General features: G+C 41.5%; 1 protein-coding gene across 1 annotated transcript in view; it reads right to left on the bottom strand.

Annotated features, from left to right (window-relative positions):
* dst (dystonin) overlaps positions 1–20,869 on the bottom strand; it is a 78,724-nt gene that overhangs the window by 8,110 nt on the left and 49,745 nt on the right. Inside the window, exons 58-90 of the mRNA XM_068326998.1 lie at positions 15,446–15,607; positions 15,077–15,247; positions 14,619–14,785; positions 13,632–13,791; positions 13,120–13,446; positions 12,903–12,987; positions 12,043–12,284; positions 11,726–11,932; positions 11,390–11,509; positions 11,160–11,267; positions 10,856–11,074; positions 10,569–10,772; positions 10,216–10,447; positions 8,999–9,225; positions 8,790–8,912; positions 8,552–8,653; positions 7,828–7,929; positions 7,313–7,486; positions 6,915–7,070; positions 6,594–6,791; positions 6,118–6,246; positions 5,510–5,680; positions 4,468–4,623; positions 4,089–4,295; positions 3,703–3,822; positions 2,966–3,135; positions 2,696–2,855; positions 1,912–2,106; positions 1,707–1,835; positions 1,286–1,429; positions 907–1,095; positions 633–762; positions 303–466 (exon numbers count right to left, since the gene is read on the bottom strand). Of these exons, the coding sequence (XP_068183099.1) occupies positions 303–466; positions 633–762; positions 907–1,095; positions 1,286–1,429; positions 1,707–1,835; positions 1,912–2,106; positions 2,696–2,855; positions 2,966–3,135; positions 3,703–3,822; positions 4,089–4,295; positions 4,468–4,623; positions 5,510–5,680; positions 6,118–6,246; positions 6,594–6,791; positions 6,915–7,070; positions 7,313–7,486; positions 7,828–7,929; positions 8,552–8,653; positions 8,790–8,912; positions 8,999–9,225; positions 10,216–10,447; positions 10,569–10,772; positions 10,856–11,074; positions 11,160–11,267; positions 11,390–11,509; positions 11,726–11,932; positions 12,043–12,284; positions 12,903–12,987; positions 13,120–13,446; positions 13,632–13,791; positions 14,619–14,785; positions 15,077–15,247; positions 15,446–15,607 (5,550 nt within the window). The remainder of the gene's footprint in view (positions 1–302; positions 467–632; positions 763–906; positions 1,096–1,285; positions 1,430–1,706; positions 1,836–1,911; positions 2,107–2,695; positions 2,856–2,965; positions 3,136–3,702; positions 3,823–4,088; positions 4,296–4,467; positions 4,624–5,509; positions 5,681–6,117; positions 6,247–6,593; positions 6,792–6,914; positions 7,071–7,312; positions 7,487–7,827; positions 7,930–8,551; positions 8,654–8,789; positions 8,913–8,998; positions 9,226–10,215; positions 10,448–10,568; positions 10,773–10,855; positions 11,075–11,159; positions 11,268–11,389; positions 11,510–11,725; positions 11,933–12,042; positions 12,285–12,902; positions 12,988–13,119; positions 13,447–13,631; positions 13,792–14,618; positions 14,786–15,076; positions 15,248–15,445; positions 15,608–20,869) is intronic.

Genomic DNA, 20,869 nt, shown 5'->3' on the forward strand with positions numbered 1-20,869 from the left:
TGGGTTGTGAGGACTGCACCCCATCCCAGCTAACATTTGGCAGAGCGGGGTACATCCTGGCGAGGCAGTACTTCACACAACTTGTCAAAGGATCAGGATCACACTAAGTGATCGAGTCTGTAATTAACTATTATTACATTTAATAAGCAATAGTGGTGAACTGTCGACATGCAAACTCACTCAAACTCACAGGAATACCCTCTGTCCCCGTTCAAACCACAAACCAAGAACAAGAAAAGCTCACATTTGTCGAAAAATCGTGTCTGCAATAAAACTGGATACACAGGATGGTCCTTTATTACCTCCTCCAGTCTGTCCATGGCATCATTGAGTTTCCGCCTTCTGTCCAAAGCCAGCAGCCACACATGCTGCCACTTTGTGACCAGCAGATTAACACGGGGATTCTTGGTTTCAATGGGAGCTTGTGTTGCTGAAGGGTACATGGTTTGAGTGGGAGAACGCTTTCCTGTAAGACAAAAAACCTTACTGTGTAAATCAGGAAGGCTCTGAAGAATGACATCATTCCAGGTGTTGAAATGGACAAGACGAGGATGTCACGTCACCCTGCGGTGAGTCAACAATGGCCAGATGGCTCGGGTCATATTCCACCGGAGTGTTTGTGGGATACATACTTCCAGGTCTTCCTTTGCCGAACACTGGGATCTGAGACTGATTCGGAGGCTCCACGATCGCCTTCCTTTTGTGTGTCTTGGTGATTTTGTCAACATCTGGTTGCTTCATGGTCATTTCCTCCATGAAAGCCTGCAGGGAAAACAATAAGTACATTTACAATCAGATACTGTAAGATACAGAACACACTACCAGTACGACTTTGATAAGATATAAAACAGTGACAGTGACAGCACAGTTTGCTCATCTAAAGAAAAAGCACTAGTTCTACTTTACCTGGTGTTCTGCTATGAGACTTTTAACCTCCTCAATCTCCTGCGGCAGAGACTCCTTGTCCTTATCGTTGAGGTTGCTCTCAGCCCACTGCAGCCATGTCAGCAGATTCTCCAGCAGCTCCTGAGTGGCTAACAGCTCACTAAGGGCCGTAGCCAGTCTCTGCTGGTGCTGCCTGGCCCAGGCTTGCACCTGTAACAATAACATCACTAAAGTCACTCATATTGTACATTGACAGATGAAATGCTTGTTGTATCCTGAGATGCATGGAAGGGTAACTTCATTTTTAAAGCTAGGGGCATCCAAACTGTGTTGTCCAGTCGTACATGTAGGAACGACAGAGCTGAAGAAAATGTATGAAAAGCTGCTGCTGTGAACTGACCTCCTCAAATCGAGCTTTAATGATGGTGTTCCAGTGTTTGATGGTTGTGATTGAGTCAGGATGGCAGATAGTCAGTATCGCCTCCCCCATACCGGTTGCTTTATTCAGAGCCACTCGCTTTTCCTCCTGCTTCTTCATGAACTCCTTAAAGGAAACAAATGGAAAACAGTTTATATGTAAAATGGGAATGTTAAAAAAATGAAGCATTGCTCAATATTGGAGCAAGACAAAAGCAATATCAAGACGATGAAGTCATAGTTAAGAAAAAAAATTTTATAGTCTATTTCTGACCTAAAACTGACAGGAATGTTGTAGCATTACTTAGGATTTTATTTGTTAAATCAACCAAAGCCGTCAAAATATAACCATAAATTTTGAGTTGTGCTCAAAATAATGGAATATAAATATCTGTACTGCTCACCTTGTGTTGATCAATAAGCTCTTGCAGAGCCTCCTCATCATCAGGAAGGCTGCCATGAAAACGCAGGCTTTGCTCGGCCTCTGCCAACCATTCCAGAAGGATGTGAACACTGGAGTGAAATTCCTCAGCCTGAGCCAGAAGACACACATCAGTCAGACTCACAAAGACGGTTCACCATCCATCGGCTGCAGCGTCTCTACAGTACCTGACACAAGGCCTGTTCCAGACGGGCCTGTTTGGACACTGATAGGTTGCACACCGTCTCCCAGCGAGTGCCCAGCTCCTGCATCTGGACTTTGACCCAGGAAGAATCGTCGTGGCTGCTATCGATAAGCTCCCTGGCAGAGCGTTTCAGAGCCTGGACGCTCACGGTCCTCTTTCCCAGTTCCTTCTGGAAAACCTACAGGGACCAGAAAGCAAAAACTACAGTCAGACAGTTTGTACTTCACCTAAAATGACAAGCTGACCACCTGTTATCTGATGTTTGTGATGTGTTTCAAATTGTAAAAAATGAGTTATGAAGATCTGTGTGTGATATTAAAAACCACTTATGATTTCAATGAAAAAGTACAAGACAGAATTTTACTTGTGGATTACAAAGCACATTCAGTACAACAGGGTCACATTTCACTGTTGCTGATGCAGTGCAGTTATTATTAATGATGACAGTGGGATTAAGCAAACATGATGGTATCAGTTTTCCAGACGTCCTTACTAGACTGAAAACTCTTAGTGCAGAAAAACCCCCACAAAGGCCGTCCTGTTGTTTGAATAGATAGTCCAAATAAGGTGTGGCTCAAGTGTCGTTTATTTCCCATTGTGACAAGAAACAATGAATGAAGAAAGGAGAGCCAGTGTCGATGCAGCACTGGCTCGATGAGAACCTTTATATTTACTTTTGAAGCTGGGTTTCCATTACGACACATCAGACCAGTGCTCGGCTAAGATCAACAAAGGGGGACAATCTGGAGCTTGGTGTTGTTTCATACCTTGTGGTTATCTATCAGGTTGAGAACCAGGTCTATGTCTCCATGCACAGGCTGATCCTCAGCCAGCTGAGGCTCCACTCTGTAAAGCCAGTCAATGAGAGCCTGGAGAGCGTCTGTAAACTGGCCAGAGAACAACAGGGCTTCCTCCAGTTTGTTTTGTCTGCAGAAGGGCCCAGATAACAGTGAATGAAGATGTTGGATGGTGAATACTCTGAATAGAATCTCATCAGGGCAAGATAGAATAAAACAAACAGGGACATGCTTCTTTACCTTTCAACTGACTTGCCACAAACAGTGTCCCATCTGTCCCTCAGCTCACTCAGCATGTCGTCCAGCTTCTGATTATCATCCTGGAGGGAGGTCTTTTCTTTCAGGGCGCGCCCCGTTCGAGCAGTGGTGTCGTACACAGAGTGTTTGCTGCCCAGAGCTTTTTGGAACTCCTGTGAATGAGAAACATTGACAACGTTTTAAGTCTGTCTTATTTTCAATAATCTACTGAGGTAGGATGGTTTTATCTGTCATGGTTACAGGGAACCAGCTGAGGGGATTTTATTTCTTGCTACTGTTGTCATGTCAGGTCTTATCTTAATCTGTGTATATGTGTGTTTTGTAATTAATAACACAGTCAGGGCAGAACAAAAAGGGGGTTAAAACTCAAGAGCTACTGCTGCTCAGAGATTAAAAGTATCCAAAAGCAATGTCACCCCTAATACATTTGGTCCATCCTGGGATTATGATAGGATTAGCACAACGTTCCCACATCACACCGCAGAAAGACAAGACAGGACTGGTACTATAAAGCAAGCAAATGCTCGACTAATGTATTCTGAAGCTACTGTAACATCCTATGTAAAGCTTTCACTGCTGGATTGCTTCTAATTATATACGTTACACATTAAAAACTGTGTTTTAACAGCTGTCTAGATGATGTTTCTATTAAATAAAAGCAACTCTGCTGAAGGGATTTAATTTTTATTCTGGGTAATGATACGTTGTTGCTTGGTTACCTTATGTTGCGCCAGCTGCATCTTGATTTTGTCTGGTTCATTGGCAATTTCCACTTCTGAGTCAAGAGTCTTGTCAGAGTCGTCCAACCACTCCATCAGTTTATTCCAAGTTTCATGAAACTGACGAGTGACAAGGATAGAAAGACAAAAACACACACAAAAAAATGATTTAATACAGGGTTTTGTTAAATGTAATATAAGGTTTTCAAGCCCAAAAAACACAAATACGGCTAAACAACAATGGAAATGTTTTCTAAGTTGCAGACTGAATATGAAACAGGCTTCAAGTTTTATTTCTAGAGCTTTTCACCGTTAATGAAAAGTTGAACCAGCATTGAAATAGTGCACAATTCAAACTTGATACAAAATAGAAACTAGAACGGTACCTGTTTGGCCCTCTTCCTGGCGTCATCCAGCAGACGACCTCGTTCCACAGACCGCTGCACCAGCTTCTCCCAGCGGCCTTGAACACTGAGCAGCAGGTTCTTGATCAGGACCACATCCTGTTTCTGGCTGAAGTATTTCAGATGGGTTCCTGTTTTGTCCAGTTCGATGATGTGGTCTCTGTGGGAGTTCACCTCCGTCACAAACATCTGTCCAACAACAGCAGAGCAGAGAGAGGATCCAGGTTTAGGCAAGTTGTTATGTCCCCAAAAAGGAGGGACATGTCTTTCACTCAACAACAGGGGCAATACATCTCATTTTATTTCTCATCAGCACTTATTTTTTCTTCAGGGGTTTGTTAACTATCAGTACAAACATCACCTTATGCTCATCAATCTGAAACATGATGGTCTCCATTATGAGTGATGCAGGCGAAACCATGTTTAGCGTCTGCTCTGCTTGGGTTAGCCAGTTGATGAAGTCCTGGAGAGAGTTGTGGAAATCCGTGGCAAGGGTCAACGCTTCCTCCAGTTTGACCTGGAGACACAACAGAGCATCAGTTCGACAAGAGACCTGTTGGGCTTTCATTATACGCATTACGATATTCAATGCTGAAAAGAAAAGATTTGGTTGGGTGTAAACAACACACAGAAGGGAGGGGAAACAATTGGACTTCAGTTGTGTCAATACAGGACTTCTATTTATACAGAGGGAGATACTATCTGTGGAGAAGCTGATGATGATGAGGTTTTAATTGAATGAATGAAACAAACTACAGCTGAAAATCATTCATTTTGCTACAGGCACAGGCTCATCATCATATGACCATAAACGTTAATGACATTACAGGGAGAGCAGCGTTATATTGCTGTGGAGTGTTTTGGCCAGCAGCTATGATTTTGTGCAGCTCTAACATTTAGCAGACTTCTGGGAACAGGACCAAAGTGAACAAAAAAAAAATCAAAAAAAAAATCAATGACAATGAGCAGCCAGAATGAGGAGCGCCTCGTCTGGAGTGAGCAGTCAGGGACAAATGATTTCGCTTCTTGCCGTGTAGAATGTTGTTTACTTATCATGGCCACAACAGTTATTAAAAAGCTCTTCAAAAAGATTCCCCAACGAAAAGCAGAGTGACTGATGAGTCTTTGTTTTGGCTCACATGTGAGTTGAAGCTCGTGAGACAAGACCGCTGTTGTTCCACCCTGACTCAGACAGTCACCGGCCCGCTGTGATCTACAGTGTAACCACATCCTGTGTTTCCCTGCCAGCACTCGGTCTTGACACCATTCATTATCAGCACTGGGATTAGAGGCTTATAACCACATAGCTCAAGTGTATCTCAGCCTCTCAGCGGGAACCGAAGCTGCGAACTGTCGCGCTGAAAGACGAGTCGGTCTGCCGCTCAAAACCTTCACCAACATACCTTTTTCTCTGTCACCTTCCCCTGCACGGCTTCCCATTTGTCCTTCAGGTTAGCGAGATCCTGCTCCGTGTTGCTATCTGGACCCTCAGGTGTAATGGCGAGTAGTTGGTGACCCTTGTTCATCAGCTCCTCATACAGTTCCTCCTTAGCCTCAAAGGCAGAACACAACTCCTGCGAGACACAATAGCATGAGGAGAAATTATGGTCCAGCAGGATTAATTACAGCTCTGCTGGACGACAGAGTAAAAACCTGCGTTGTTCAATATTTTATCCAAAATCAGTGAAAGATTAAGCATGTCAGAGCATACTAAAAGCATTTTTTAATTTATCTGATAAAAGTGATTTATTAGGAACTATTTGCTGCTTTAGTACCGGTATATCTTGAGTTTCTTGATTAGGAAAAAGAGCAAAACAAAGAAGAAAACATTGTTGGATTCGTTATAATCTGACATAGTATAATCAATTTGAAACACATTTTTGTGATTGCCTGTTGTGTATTTTGTAATGTCATTGAATTTTCACACTTCAGATAAAACACAGAGATGACATAGTCTATACCTTCCAAGCCTGCCATCTGCATACAGCCTTTCATATTGTTAAACACATACCAGATGGGCGTTAAGCTGCTCCCGGGCCGTGTCTGGTAAGCCTCCCACAGCCTTTGATGCCAACAGCTGACGTTCTGTGTCTTTCAGCCATTGCTGCATATCTTCAATCTCACCATGGAAACCCTGGGCCTAGAACACAAAACAACCTGAGTCAGGACAAAAGGTGTCACAGAGACCCATTGTTGGCAACCTATGGCTCACACAACAGGATGTCTGAGTTATTAATTCCTTGGATTCTTTACTACCCAAACATCCATGTGAAGTATCAATTAAAAACCCTGAATGGTCATGAAAAAAAAGCCATTGATCACTAAAGTTATCTGTTATTATAAATTAAAAACAATTAGCATTACAAAATTCAGTGGATTTTTTTTTAGCATTATAAAAGTAAGACTTTGTCTCTCTCCTAGAAAAAATAATCAATCACAGCTTATTCAAAAATAAATATAACCTGAGCAGGAAAATAATTATCATACCTGAAGCAGAGCACTTTCCAGCTGTTGCTTCCTCTGCGCCGTCTTCTCCAGGATAGCTTTCCACCGATGGTTCAGGTTGTCCAGTTTGCCCTGCAGACTAGAAGCCTCTTCTCCAGCGCTGGACTCCACCAGATTGTTTCCAGCTTTGTTGACCGTCTCCACTGTGGACTTGTGAGCCAACACGTCGTTTTGGAGAACCTGAAGAGATCAAGCAGCCGGGAAAGGTGGTGAGATGTTGGCTGTACAGATGACTCTGCATCACAACGTATTTAGACATTATAAAACAGTAAGATAACTCTATGGAGTCAACATGTAACGTACATGATGTTTGGCGAGCTCTATCTCAACGGCTTTGGGGTCTCCTCCAGCCTTCTTCTGCTCACCCAGCAGCTCCTCGGTGTGGCTCATCCAGGCCAGCAGCTCATCCAGGGCGTGCTGGAACTGGCCCAGCGCAAGAAGACCTCTTTCCAGTTTGTGCTGGATTAATGAAACATTAACCCATTAGACATTGTGTAAGTGAAAACACTTGAACTGCATACAACACGACTCATTCCACAGACTGATCTATTGTTGTGCATTTTGTTTAACCAATAAGGTGCTGTAGAGTTTTATTACTACACAATAAACAGAGGGAATGTTTTCCTTCTTACACATAAACTAGACATCTGTTTTTTTAATCACCACTCTTCAGCCTTTTCTTCACGTTTCCTTGTTCTGACCTGTCGACTGATGACCTTCTCGTCCAGGTTGTCCCAGAGCATCTTGAGTTCAGATACTGGCTCCTGGATGGCGAGACGATCAGCCTCCTCTGTCACCTTCTTCAGCAGGAGGCCTGCCTGGTGGTTCAGGCGCTCCATCTCGATCTGCAGCTGGTAAGCCTCTCCTTTAAACTCCTGAAAAATACAGGCACACAGCACAGGGTTACACCTAGTCAGCTAGCAAAGAAACAAATCTGAACAGTCAGTCTATCTGACCCCATTAACTAGACATGTCTTTGTGTGACTACTTTATGAAACTGACTATTTCAGAGCCTTTGTACCTGCATGAAACAGACACACTGACCGGGTTATGAATCAATACAAAGACAGGTGGTACATGAAAGAGATTGTGAAGGCTGTAATAAAACTACAAAATAAATTAAGTCAAATTTGCCAGAGCACAAGTGAATCATCTTATTTTAATCAAGCAAGAAAATTCTGCTGTTGTGTACTTAAATACAAATACAACACTGTACCTTGAGCTCTCCAATTTGCTGCTTGACAGTTTCCAGGTCTGTGCCCACAGGGGACATTGAATCCAGTTTGCTCTCTAGAATATCCACCCAGTCGAACATACCCTGAGTACAAAGTGGGAGACCATTGTTACAGAGAGAAAGCTTGTTTCACAGGGAGTCGTGTTTCACATATAGTGTTGTGTTTATAAAATCTTACAGGTGGAAAATAGGAAAACCAACACGTTCAAAATAAAAAGCAAGTTGTGAAATTGAATACTTAAACCTAACTCCTACAGCAAATTAAAGCAGCCATGAACTGCTCTTCCTTTTATAGAAGACGATACTGATTCAAAGTCTGAGCTAAATAAAGCAAAGCACTGTGGTTGGAGTTTATTCCTTGAGACCAAACAGGTCTCCCATTAAAAGCTGCATCACTTCAATCAAGTGCATTAACTAGCCGCTGTAATCTGTGGTTTCATCTGAAGGCCTCATAAACTCTCTGAATCACTGTCTGACTTTCAAACACATGTATAAGCCTCAAAGAGCAAATACATAATATTCTGCTGTGCTTTCATATAATAAAGACAAATTAAGACAGGAATGAAATTCTGATGTGTGAAAAACATTTGGATTTTGAATATAACCAAAAATCTCAAGACTTGAAAACAGTTTTTCTATGCAGCAGTTAAAAAGCAGATAAAAATTTCAGATTGTGGAAAGACACAATGGAGCAGCAATCAGATACCTGAAGGCCATCCTGAAACTGCACAGCAGCCTGCATGGCTTCTTCCAGTCGCTCTACTCTCTCCCTCCAAGTCTTATTGAGATATTCCCAAGCTGAATTCACCTGGAAAAAGAACAAAATAACTTCACCACAATCCATTTGCAGACAAAAAAAACAAAACAAAAAAATAGAGCAGAAGCTCAAACGTTTTAGCAAGGAAAAGAACTTTCCAAAGATGGATTTGAATTTTATCTGTTACCTCATCAATACTTTTCTTTATCACAGGTTTATCAGGTTCTCCACAGGCAGTCATGAGCTCAGCACCCTGGTTCTGAACTACATCAAGCTCTTCCTGCAGCCCATCGATCTCCTCCTTAAATCCCTGTGGGGATAAAAAGCAGCTTATAAAGCAAATACAAGTCATCACTCTTGATTATCCACTGGCTTCTACAATTACTTCTTCCTGACCTCCACAAACTCCTGCTGCTGTTTGACGACTGAAGGATCGACTCCAGGCTCCTCCAGGTCTCTCAGCAGGTCTTGGCTGTCCTTGATAGTGGCAATAAGAGCACAGTGATCACACCAGAACTTGTCGGCTAGGTCCATCACATCCAGCAGCTTCGTCTCCCGCTCCTCCAGTAAGGTGTGGATGTCGCTCCAGAGGAACACCATCTGGTCCATTTTGTCCTGTACAGCTGATAGGGACGAAAACAAGAAACAATTATAATGAATATACAAAGAATAAACTAACAATTCGAAAAATAAAATTCCAAACATGACACTAGAGCATTTGATCCTCAGTTGCATGTGCTGTGAACACATCTCCCTCTTTAAAGGTTTAATGAGAAACTGTTTAGTGTCTGTCTGCAGCTTGGATGTTCCCTTTCACCTAACGAAAGAATGGCATTCCCATTAAAACCACACCTGGACAAAAGCTTTTCAAATCAAGTGAACACAATCTTTTCCGAAAAGTCAAACTAAGATCTTCAGCCAAGTATTTTTAAAATGTTCTGAAAGGGGAATAATTAAAAAACATTGTAACACAGTTACACAAGGAGATTTGTTTTCTGTTTGTTGCTTTGTTACTTTGCTTGGCTGTTTGCAGAATTACATAAATCCTGCTGGACACATTATTATGGATCTTGTTTGAATGGTGTAACTTGGGCCCATCATTCAATTTTGGACCAAATCCACATCACCAGGCTGAAACAGCTTCTGTTTTGTCATCTTCTTTGAATGAGATGGATTCGGTTGCATGATGAACCCTCCCCCCACTGAGAACAGCTAGTCATTGAATGGAGGGAGGGCTTAGTCTGAACAACAATAAAACACTGAATCAGAACAAAATTCTGATTGTTTGTTTCATTTTAATACGCTGTAAAATACTTAGAAAGTTCCCACACCTCCATGCAACCAAAGGTGAGACCATATTGCTGGATTTTGCCTGAATTCCATCTGGTGTTTAAAGTAATTTGTTTTTTAGTCTTATTTTTTGATTTGTAAGTTATAGTAAAGTAGGCTTTTGGCCTTGGTAGAGGTTTGAGCTCTGTGAGTGGACTTCTAGCTGTCTCATTTATTTTCCCAAAGGCCTTTTGTAGAATAAATATAAAACTAATAGCTACTCAATTTAAGTAAAGGGTATAGAATTTAATTCATTGAATGAGATGATGCGCTAGGCCTCATACCTTTAGCAGATATGTCCTTATCCGTTCCTTCCGACCGTGCAATCATCTCCTCACCACGCTGCCTCAGTGTCTCATAAGAAGGCTGCAATTTCTCTAAATCCACAGAGACAGCCTTGTTTTCTGTAATCTGCTCCTTGATCTTGTCCACTTCCACAGAGATGGATGGTGGCTGACGTAAACGTTCAGCAATCCGATCCAGAGATTCAAGCATCGGGTCAATTTTATCATGGAACTGATGGAGAAATGCAGAAAGTTGGGAATCATTTTGTGGTTATACTTCATCACTGAAGAGAATGATTTATTATGACACAGGAAACAACATTTCCTAAAACACCTGTTGAGTTGCTCCTCACCTGGGTGGATTTGGAGATGGCCTCATCCAGAGTAGCAGCTCTCTGCTTGACATCAGTCTTCAGCTTGGAGTAAAGCTGGTCTGAAGTTGTGTACTTCTCTCTGATGGGCACACCCTCCACTGGGCTGAGTTCAAGTAACTGAGGGCCGGTCTTGTTCATCTTGTCAATGTGGGGCTTGTGCTCGGCAATCAGCTCTCGCATTTGCTGGAAAGGATGTGACATGCTAAGTTTTCACGGCTTACGGAGGAAGCTTTTAAACAGAACAAGAGCCTCTCTCTGATTCTTACCCTGAGCTCTTCTTGCTGCTGCCTGAGAGCGTCATACTCGATGGCAGGTGGAGGCAACTGGCTGAAGGTGCACAAGGTTTCCTGAAGCCAGGGCCACATCTCCTCATACGTCTCCCAGAACTGACTGGCCAGAGATTGGGCTCGCTCCAGCTGCAGACAGCGCTCCGAGTTCAGCTGACTGACGGTGCCATACTTCTCCAGGAGAGTCTGAGTCTTGGCCTGATTGAAGACCAAGAAGATCTTTTAGCTTATGAGCACATTTGCACTACTGGCTTACTTAAAATTTCAATGATATTATTCCCACCTTGAGGATTTCTTTCTCTTCTGGGTTTTTGCTGTTAATGATCACTTTCCCTGTTTTGATGATGTCATCCACAGTATCTTTGTGCCTCATGATGTCCATGGAGAAAATCTAGGAAACCGGTAGAGTGAGTTTGGACTTGACAAAACAATCATTGATGTTGACTGTATTTTGTTTAAATGGAGGCTTGTGTCTATCCACATACAAACACAGACACAGCACAACACGCTAACCTTCTGTGCTTGGAGCTGGGCTGTGGTTTGATCCTGCTCCAGCCTGATGTCACCCATCGACAGCAGCTTCCTCTCAGCTTCAGTCAACCAACTGAGTTCATTATCTGCTGCCTGTTCAAACTGGAAACACACACACACATTTTTGTGAACACCTGTAAATTAAAGTACAATAGACAGATAGATAGATAGATAGATAGATAGATAGATAGATAGATAGATAGATAGATAGATAGATAGATAGATAGATAGATAGATAGATAGATAGATAGATAGATAGATAGATAGATAGATAGATAGATAGATAGATAGATAGATAGAGCTGTTTCTGTGGATCACCTGCTGTGACTTGAGCAGATTAGCGTTGATCTGCTCGACATGCTGAGTGACGGTGTCACAGACAGCTCTGTATCTCTCGTTGTCCTCAGTCACTATGTTGTCTAGACCCTCGCGAGTGTGCCAGGGGATCAGGTCTAAAAGAGAGCTGCTCAATTCATTTAGTTTGTCCACCATAGGTTTCTGGTCTTTGGTCTCCTTCAGCAAAGCCTGGGAAGATTTCACAACATATGGAGAACACCAATCAGCTCACTGATTGAGATAGTATTTAGTATTAGAGATTAAATTTGATATTTTTTATTTCCTGAGGGCAGGTTTACCTTTTGCCTGCTTTGTGCATGGAGGAGCTCCTCTCCCTTGGGCTCCTGATTGGCAAACGCAGCAGTCTCAGACTCAACTCCATCGAGCCAGGAGCTCAGGTCCTCATGGGTGTGATGCAGCTTTGTAGAAAGATCCAAGACTCGCTCCAGCTTCTTTAAAATGTTGCTACTCATAGTGGTGATTTCAGCATACTTTGTCTTTATTCCATCCAGTTTGCCTTGGATAACAATCACCTCATCACCTATGTATAGAAAGGATTTTATCATAAATTAATTCTAAGGCACTATAAGTGCTGTTGCTTCAAGCTTGAGTTTCATGTCAGCAGCTTTCTGCAGAAAATAAATCCAGTGATCTCAGATTTTTTTTTTGATAGTGTCATAATGTAAAAACAGTTTTCAGATTTAAGTACATTTAAATTTTGGGAATAAATTCATTAATACTTAATTCTTGCAGTGTCAGGAGCTGATTGGCTTAGCTTAGACTAAAGACTGGATTATTGGTGAAGCAGTAAACTGTAAAAAATATCTGCTTACAAGAAACTTTAAAAGTCAGCAATTTACATTTTAAATTTTTGTGTGTGCATAAATTTGGTGTGTCCTTCCATACATATCAATGTTGGATAAATTCCATTTCAAAGGGATTGTGTGCAATTTCTTCCCCAAGCTATCTATCTTTCTGGAAGTCATCCTTGGTCCTCATTGTAACAAGACAGGAAGTGGCAAATTTATGATCTAAGTAAATAATGCAAATAAAGAAATTTGATGATGTCAAATTGTTTCTTTAAATTAGATGACAGATGGGAAAATTGAACACAACTGATTGCAGAGGGTGAAGTGTGGTACTATGAAGTCAGACTTGCCTGTTGTTTGCTTCAGAAGCTCCATCCCATTAGAGAGTGCTTGGTCAACATTCTTCTTTCTCAACTCAACATCACTTTGCAGAACCTGCAAGAAAAACAATCTTACAAATTCAGTATCCACAGAAAACAATGACTGACCCACAAATGATAAAAATCAACTGAAACAGGACTGATGCAACTTAAACATGACAATAAAGTTTGGCCTGAGGAACAGTACCCGTTGTTCTGTCAGCTGCTTTTCAAGAGCATCTGTTTTGTAGTCATCTACAGTCAATTCATTTAGTTTTGTATGCGCCTCATTCAGCCAGTTCATAAGGGCCACTTCATCCTCTCCAAACAGTTTGGCGTTCGCCAGAGCCTGCTGCAGCATCTCGGCTTTCCTCCTGCATCGCTCCTGGAGTTCTATATAACTGGCCTGTGTGGCATCCAGCCTGGACTGAACAAACTCCTTGTCATCCACCGAGCTCACAGCTCTGAGCATCTGGCCCAGACTAACAGCCTGAAACAGGTCTTTACTGTGATTCATTATCACCTCCTCTAAGGCCTGATCACAGGGAATGGGGCACAAACCAAAGACACACAAAAAAAGAAAAATGAACAGAAATGAACACAGGATGAGAAATAATAATAAGAAGCACAACAAAATAAAAATACCAAGCTAAAACAATAAAATGAAATCCAGACATCCAAAAGCACAAGTAAAAATGTAAAATGGGTTATAGACATTACCTTATGCTGAGAGATCTGATCTTTAAGCTTAGAGGTCTCAGTGCCGATGGTTTCAGAGTTGATCAGGTGTTTTTCTGTGGCTCCGAGCCACTCGCTCAGGGGTTCCAGTGTTTCATGGAACTGCTGAGTGACCACTAAGATGCTCTCTAGTTGTTTGTGCCTTATAAATATGTACACATAATTACAGCAGTGAATTAGACACAAATTCATGGACATATTGACAAGTTCATTCCAACTAGACCTATTGAAAATATGTGTTTATTTGGACATGTTGGCCATACATAAATAATGTTCTATGGGAATATTTTATTTGCACGTTAACTCAGTGGATAATTTTGAATCTGTAGGAAAGCAGTGCGGGAGTTTTAAAGTAGTCACTAATCAAATCTCACAGAGAACACAAACTTCCACCAAAGTAAGCTACTTTGGTGGATAGTTGTAGTTTGGTGGATAGTTGATAGCCAAATAGTTGTATTTTTTTGTTCAGGCATTCTAGGAACTATCAAAGAAGTGTAACTACTTCATCCAAAAAACTTTTATCTTATTCCCCATGTGGTTTGTTAAAATGCTGATATGGAAAAAGTTCCTTCATTTGGATCCATTGTATTCAGTTGATAATCGGCTATTTAGTCAGGAAGCCTAAAATGAGATCCTAGATCTTTTCTTCCATGGAGACCTTTCAAAATGTAAAGCTTTTTTTATTGCTAAAAAAAATCTTTGTGCTTTATGTTCATGCAAATAAGGAGAGGAAAGCCTGACCTCCTTCTTACTGGATCCCACTAAAAGATTAATGCCTTTTATGATCATCCAAACAAATAAACAGACCAATAGAAAACATAACCTCCAAGGCAGTGGTAAAAGTTCAAATAGAATAGGGAAATCAAAAACTTTTGTAAGGAAATATTAATATTAATACTCCAAACATAATATTTCATTCTGAAGCATGTAATTGTGGGGACGTGTAACACCGCTGGAGTTTATACAGACCTGCTTTCAGCCTTCTTGAGCAGAGCGCCCCACCTCTGCCCCAGGCATTCAATTTCTTTAGCAACCTTCTCTCTATCCACAGACTCTGCCAGTTCTGCAACCTTCCCTCCCTCCTTTTTTATCAGCTCCACCGTTGGCTTTCGATCATCCAGCAGTCTCTGTAAGAGCTGTCAAAGGCAAACAAAAGACAAGAATTATTAGGTGGCCTTAATGTGTTCTAACCAGGAGCACCGCTTGGTGTTGAAAAACCGTAAATCTTAAAAGCACAAATTAAATGTCCAATAAACTGAAACCTATTGTACTACAATGGTGTTTCACAAAGGGTGTCAATTAAATAAGGAGAATGGTAAAACTAATAAAGCTATGTGTTTTTCTCCTACTGAAGTGGAAAGCTTGAAACAGAACTATTGTGTGCTTTTACACGATTATCATTGTGTTTGCCTGTGGTACCAGCTTACTTTCTGCTCTTGTATCTGTGCCTTCACCACTTTGAACTCTGCAGATGGAGGTTTTTGACTGGCCATAAGCTCCTCTGTGTCAGTCAACCAACTTAGCAGTGACTCCAGAGCATCCTGGAACCTCCCACAATGCAACAGGGCTTTATGCAGCTGGGCTGAGCGGTCAGAAATCTGCAAAGAACAAGGTAGATATAGATGTCACGTGTTTTAGGGTTACATTCAATATCCAGTAATACTACAACAAGTAGCAAAAAAGGGCTGTTCTGTGAGGAGTTTGCATGTTAAAATAAATTAACGAGTTATTATACTCTTAATATCTCTTTATTTTTAAGAAAAAACTAATCAGATCAGCACTATAAAACATTTGACCTTTTTATTAAGGGTATTCCACTTTGTATTGACTTCCTCCAGGTCCTCCTCAAGCTCCTTGGTGCTGGTGCCTTTGGCAGCGGTTTGGATCAGGCCCTGGCCAAGGGAGTTGATGTCTTGAAGCTGCGTCTGCAATGGATCAATGTCCTGTTTCTGGAAAGCCTAAAAACAGGTGGAAAAAATCAGAATAAATTGTTTGTTAGTGCTCAAATTACAGTATGGACATTCTCAGTTTGGGTTCATAGAACCTACAGGATACTAGCTGAACTGTAAAGACCAGATTTATTCATTATGCGGTTGACCTATGAGAATGTTTCCGAAAAAGTCCACATTATGTACATGTATTTGATTCAGAGACATGACTCCATGAACATCACCTCTGGTTTAATGTCATAATCCAGCTGACCTGACAACTATCCCATCAGTTAGCCACTCCACACAGACTTCCTGCTTGAAGCAGTTAAACTTGTGTTCAAGAAAAATGCAAGAAAACCACCAGGTATGAGAAATTACTGGAAAAATGTATATCATACGGAAATGTGAAGGAACACTAATGAACAAAAAAGAAACAGAAGGACAGTTTGGGGCACCTGTGGGGGGAAATAACCCATAGGGTCCATTTCAGGACATGCAGCGATGGCATTCAGTAAGGCCTCGATCTCCTGCTCTCCTACATGCTGAAATGTCTGTAAACTTTGAGACAGGCAGGCCTCCACTGACTGAAGGAACTCCTCCAGTTCCTCGGTGTTGTACTTAGATGCTGTGCAAGGTTGAGTTATCGGGTGCCTCTCCTTTGGTAGAGATATGGCACTTCCATACGTCTCAGGCTGTGTCACCACCACACTAACCAACTCACAGTTATCTTGAGGAGACACATCCTCTAATAGTTCAGCAGTGGATAGCTCATCATAGTCTGTTAAAGTCCTAGAACGCCAGCCACCACTATCATTTTGAGTCCTTGATGCTGACCCCAAGGATGACCTCCCTGTGGAGAATCCATTGTTGAAGGTATCCTTTTCATTTAGATGGACTAGAGCGGGTTGTGTTTTCCGTGGCTCTTTAACCAAGCTTCCACTGTGGTAAAGAGACAGGTTGTCCCTCGCAGGTGAGAGAAGGAACTCCTCCTGTCCAGAGCTGAGTGACCGTCCTGTTCTCAGGTCCCCGGACATGTGCATTGCCTCCGAAGACGAAAGGCTCCTTGTCCCGGGGCCAGTTCTTTTGTGTGATCTATGACCATTTTGATCCCTCTCCACAGTTGGGCTGTACAGACCTGAGTCCTCTTCAGATGTTAAAGAGCTGGTGATACTCTGCCCTCTCCTGCCAATGATCAACCCTGACCTCTCAACACTGCCTGAACACAACGTTCCACTACGACTCGTGTACTCATCAAAATTAGTGGGGGCAAAAGTCCTCCATGACCGCCTATGATGTGAGTGATCCTTCTTCTCTCCTCCATGGAGACGTGACTTTGGCAGCACTGTATCAGTCACCCTGGCTATGTGCCCATTAAGCTTAAGTCCATCAAAGACCGCACGCTCGTCCAGCAATGCTGGTTTGCGGTTCCGTAGCTCAAAAGAACTGGAAGCAGAGAGAGCTCCATTTCCACACACGCTGCTAAAGTCTAACGTCCGGTGAGTGTAAGGCAGGGTGCCTGTGAAGTGCCTGGAGGAGAGGCTGCCTTTGGAGCCTGAGTCTATCTGCTCATTGAGCCGGACAGTATCATAAATGGATCTCTGGGGCACATAGCAGTCATCGATATTCAAGTCCTCCTCCTCCCCTTTCCCCACACAAGAAGGGTTTTGTCTGAGGCAATCTGGTCTACTCAGTGGTTTGCCCATGCTAAAAAAACTGTTGTTACTCACAACAAAGAAAAGATTAAGGATGCAGTGCAGACTCTTGAGGTATATGTTCCATTGGTGCAAAATAAGTCATTGAAACAGGAAACCAAGTGAGAAGTGCAAAGTAATGTTTTTCTCCTCTTTTAAAGAAAAGTTAACAAATATATACTAATGGTTTCCATTATTCTTTTAATTATAAAAAAATACAGTTAATCATGGAGAATATCTGTTGAAAATTATGGACATAGTTTATCTAGATCAGGAAAAAAAAGGCTTTAAAAATACAAATATTTCAAACAATATAAAAATCCTAACAAACGCTAGGACTGTAGAGCAGCCTCATAAAATGAATTATAAAGGAAAATTTAAATTTTCAGTACAATCACTTATCCCCAAAATATTAGTCTAATCTCTTTGTCATGTATTCCCAAAATTTCATTACTATAACTCCAGTCCAAAGTGCTTCTTTTTCCCTTAATCCTCACAGCAGCCAGGTGAGCTAAAGAAAAATCCTTAGTGCAAAGTGAAAACATCCAGATATAAATCCAAAAGGCTCCACAAAAACTGTAGGTAGTTCTGAGGAGGAGAGCTGGTACTCCTGGATAAACAAAAAAGCCTGCCCTTTCTCTCTCCTCGCTCCCTTGCAATGACAGACACCCTCCTGGCAGAGGGTTTCATGCCCCGCCCCCGCTCATTATTCAGACAACATCTGCCACAACTCCATTTGTGTTCAGAGCCTCTCCTGCACATGTTGATTGGTGGACACATGACCCGTATTTTTTTTTCACTTTCTAATTCCCCCTTATGTCAGCATGGCCCATATGACTTCACTTCTAAGCCATCCTCTACACATCGTGACACGTTCACTCACTTTTTGACTTCCCTTTTTCCGTTCAGTGACTGAGCGAATGGGGAGGGGGAAGCGATACGCAGCAGCTTCTTGACCTTTGTGTGATGACATCACACTATGCTGAAATAGATAAACATTTTCACTTTTTTCATTCTTTTTTTTTCTCTTGTGGATGGTTTCTCTGGACCTTGCAAATATTCTTAATTACAGTGGAATGCTGAGGGAGGCACAGGTCCCAGGTAATCTAACACCGAGGACACTGCCAAGTGCATTAAGCCACTTTTTATGTTCAGTGAGCGAGTAGAAGAAGAGGGTAGGAAAAGGAGATAATGAAAGGAATTTATTTTTGTCTCCTGGATTGTCGACACCACATTCGCTTGGTGAGAAGCTGAATAACCCCAATTTCTTTGTCCAGTCCTGCACGCATGAAAGAAGTTGTAAGGCAGATGCTGGCAGAGATAAATTAGCAGCTGAGATCTTGTGGAAGAAAAATGAGCTGCTGAAACACAGACGCTTCTTAAATATCAATTCAGACATTCCTTCATTATACTCTTAATTAATTACTGTAATTATTCCATAAAAAAAGAAATAATGATGAGCACAATTTCACACAGCCTGCGATGACATATTTAAGTAACAAAACCCAAAAATTAAGATATTCCATTTATACTACAGAAGACAAAGAAATCCCACGAACCAAACACTTTTCTAGAGATGTTTTTAGGTTCTGCGGATAATTATTTCAAAAGTTGGCATAAGTCAGAAACAAAGACTTAAAACCTTGAGCGAATAGAAAACACAACAACCCTACCCCTAACCTTCAGCCTTAAAGCTAAACAATGTACTGTATACACTCTTTGTAAAGAAAGTGTCATGTTGAAGTCTCAATTTTCTCTTTAAGAAGTGGGAAGGTATCATTTCAGCTAGCAGTGAGAAGCAGTACAGCGAGGTCACAACACTTTTCACTGACATCAACCTGAACAAAATGGGTTAACACCGTGATTCAGTCAGTGGAAATTCCTTTATGAATCGTAAGAGCAACTGATGTAATGTCTCAACAGCGAGAAAAGACGCCCACACCAACCCCCAGTGGAGTTGAGTCACCGGAGCTGCCCTTTAGGGCACTTGTGAAGATATACGGTACATACACCACGACGTCCTCAGTCCAGTCCTACTAACTCGGTGAAGCTGCTACGGATCTCATGTGAAAAACAAGAGTAAACACATGAAGTCAGACACACTTTCAAGATTTGACCTAAAATGGTAACAACACTTAAAAGAGAGGATTCCAAGTGCTGTCTTTCTCTGTTTATTTCTTTTGCACCAGCTGGCCTTGAAGCCCTCTTCCCTCCAGTAACAAGAGCCAAATCCACCAAACATAAAACAGAATATGACACAATCATCTCGTGTTTTCACGCTCCAAATGAATAGAAAAAGAATCAGCTGAAGTTCCAGCACTGCTTTGCTATTGCTATTGGTAGAGAAGGAGCACAAAGGGGATTTTCCGGGAACAGCTGGTGCCGTATCCGTGCCCTCTCAACCCGGATTGGTGGTGGGACAAAGAGAGGGTGAAAACATGCACCATGACAACGCTGCTCGGCAACACTTTGACTCCATCACTGAGTCAGTCTCTACTTTAGTAGTTACCCATGTAACACAAGTTGAGGTTGGGATGCAGCAAAAAAAAAAAGAAAGAAAATTAAAAATCCCCTGACCTACATCTTCAGAGAGATCTCTCTCACTTATCCATTCATGTCAGTTTACTTTGTTTTATAGTAGTTTAATACTGTACAAGAAGCAGTGTTACATCCTTCATAAATATAGGTTAATCTCCTTTTTGGAAATCTCCAAAGGAATTTATAGGGTTTAAAATATTTTACATCTGCCTGCTGTCTTGCCAATGGCTGCCCTTCATTTTATCCCTAAATGATACAAACAAATAGGATCATCGAAAGTCATTCAGAGCAGACCAATAGAACAATTAGAATGCATCTGTGGATTGTTGCATCAGCTGTACAGTAATCTACAAAAACCTTTTTTTAACTGTACTAACATAATTTTAAAATTTTTAAATATTGTCAACATGTTTAAACTAGGTTTAGCATGTTGAGTATAAGTTAGTGTGTAAATAAACAGCAGTTTTAAAAAAGAAATATCTGACGCTATTAAGAGATCATGGCCCAACTTTATTACTGGAGCCATTGAATGAAGTAACCACCTGTCTGTGAAAGTCCTTCCCTCCTGCACAGTTACTGCATAGGACCGAAGCTCTTTTGTTAACAGCAGATGTCCTTAATGAACCAGCAGTCCCCAAAGGATCGCAGCGGATGTACAAAGTGTCCTCAGACGGTGGAAATCTGTCCCTATGAAGGCTTTATGGAATGACAGCTACAGTATTTACTGTAGATTTTTGTAACGACAGAAATGCTAGTGTTTTCAAAAACTGTAGATGTGAAACCAATAGGGGATGTGTAAATTAATTACGAGTTACAATAAAAACAGCACTTATTAATACGTGCCAAAGGCAGAATTTGTCCCACTGGTCAAGTTTTTCCATAGAATTTTTTTTTTACAAGACTATTAAAAACTGAATAAAACTTGTATCTCTGCTAGAATTATCCAAGGCTTCCTCAGACGAGTTTTACTTTTATTCATTATTAACAAATCCTTGGCGAACAAGCAATTCACGCGTTGTTACATTTCTCCACATTGAGATGACAAAAAATAAACTTTTAT

This window comes from Antennarius striatus, chromosome 11 (assembly GCF_040054535.1).
Source record: "Antennarius striatus isolate MH-2024 chromosome 11, ASM4005453v1, whole genome shotgun sequence".
Classification (NCBI taxonomy): domain Eukaryota; kingdom Metazoa; phylum Chordata; class Actinopteri; order Lophiiformes; family Antennariidae; genus Antennarius; species Antennarius striatus.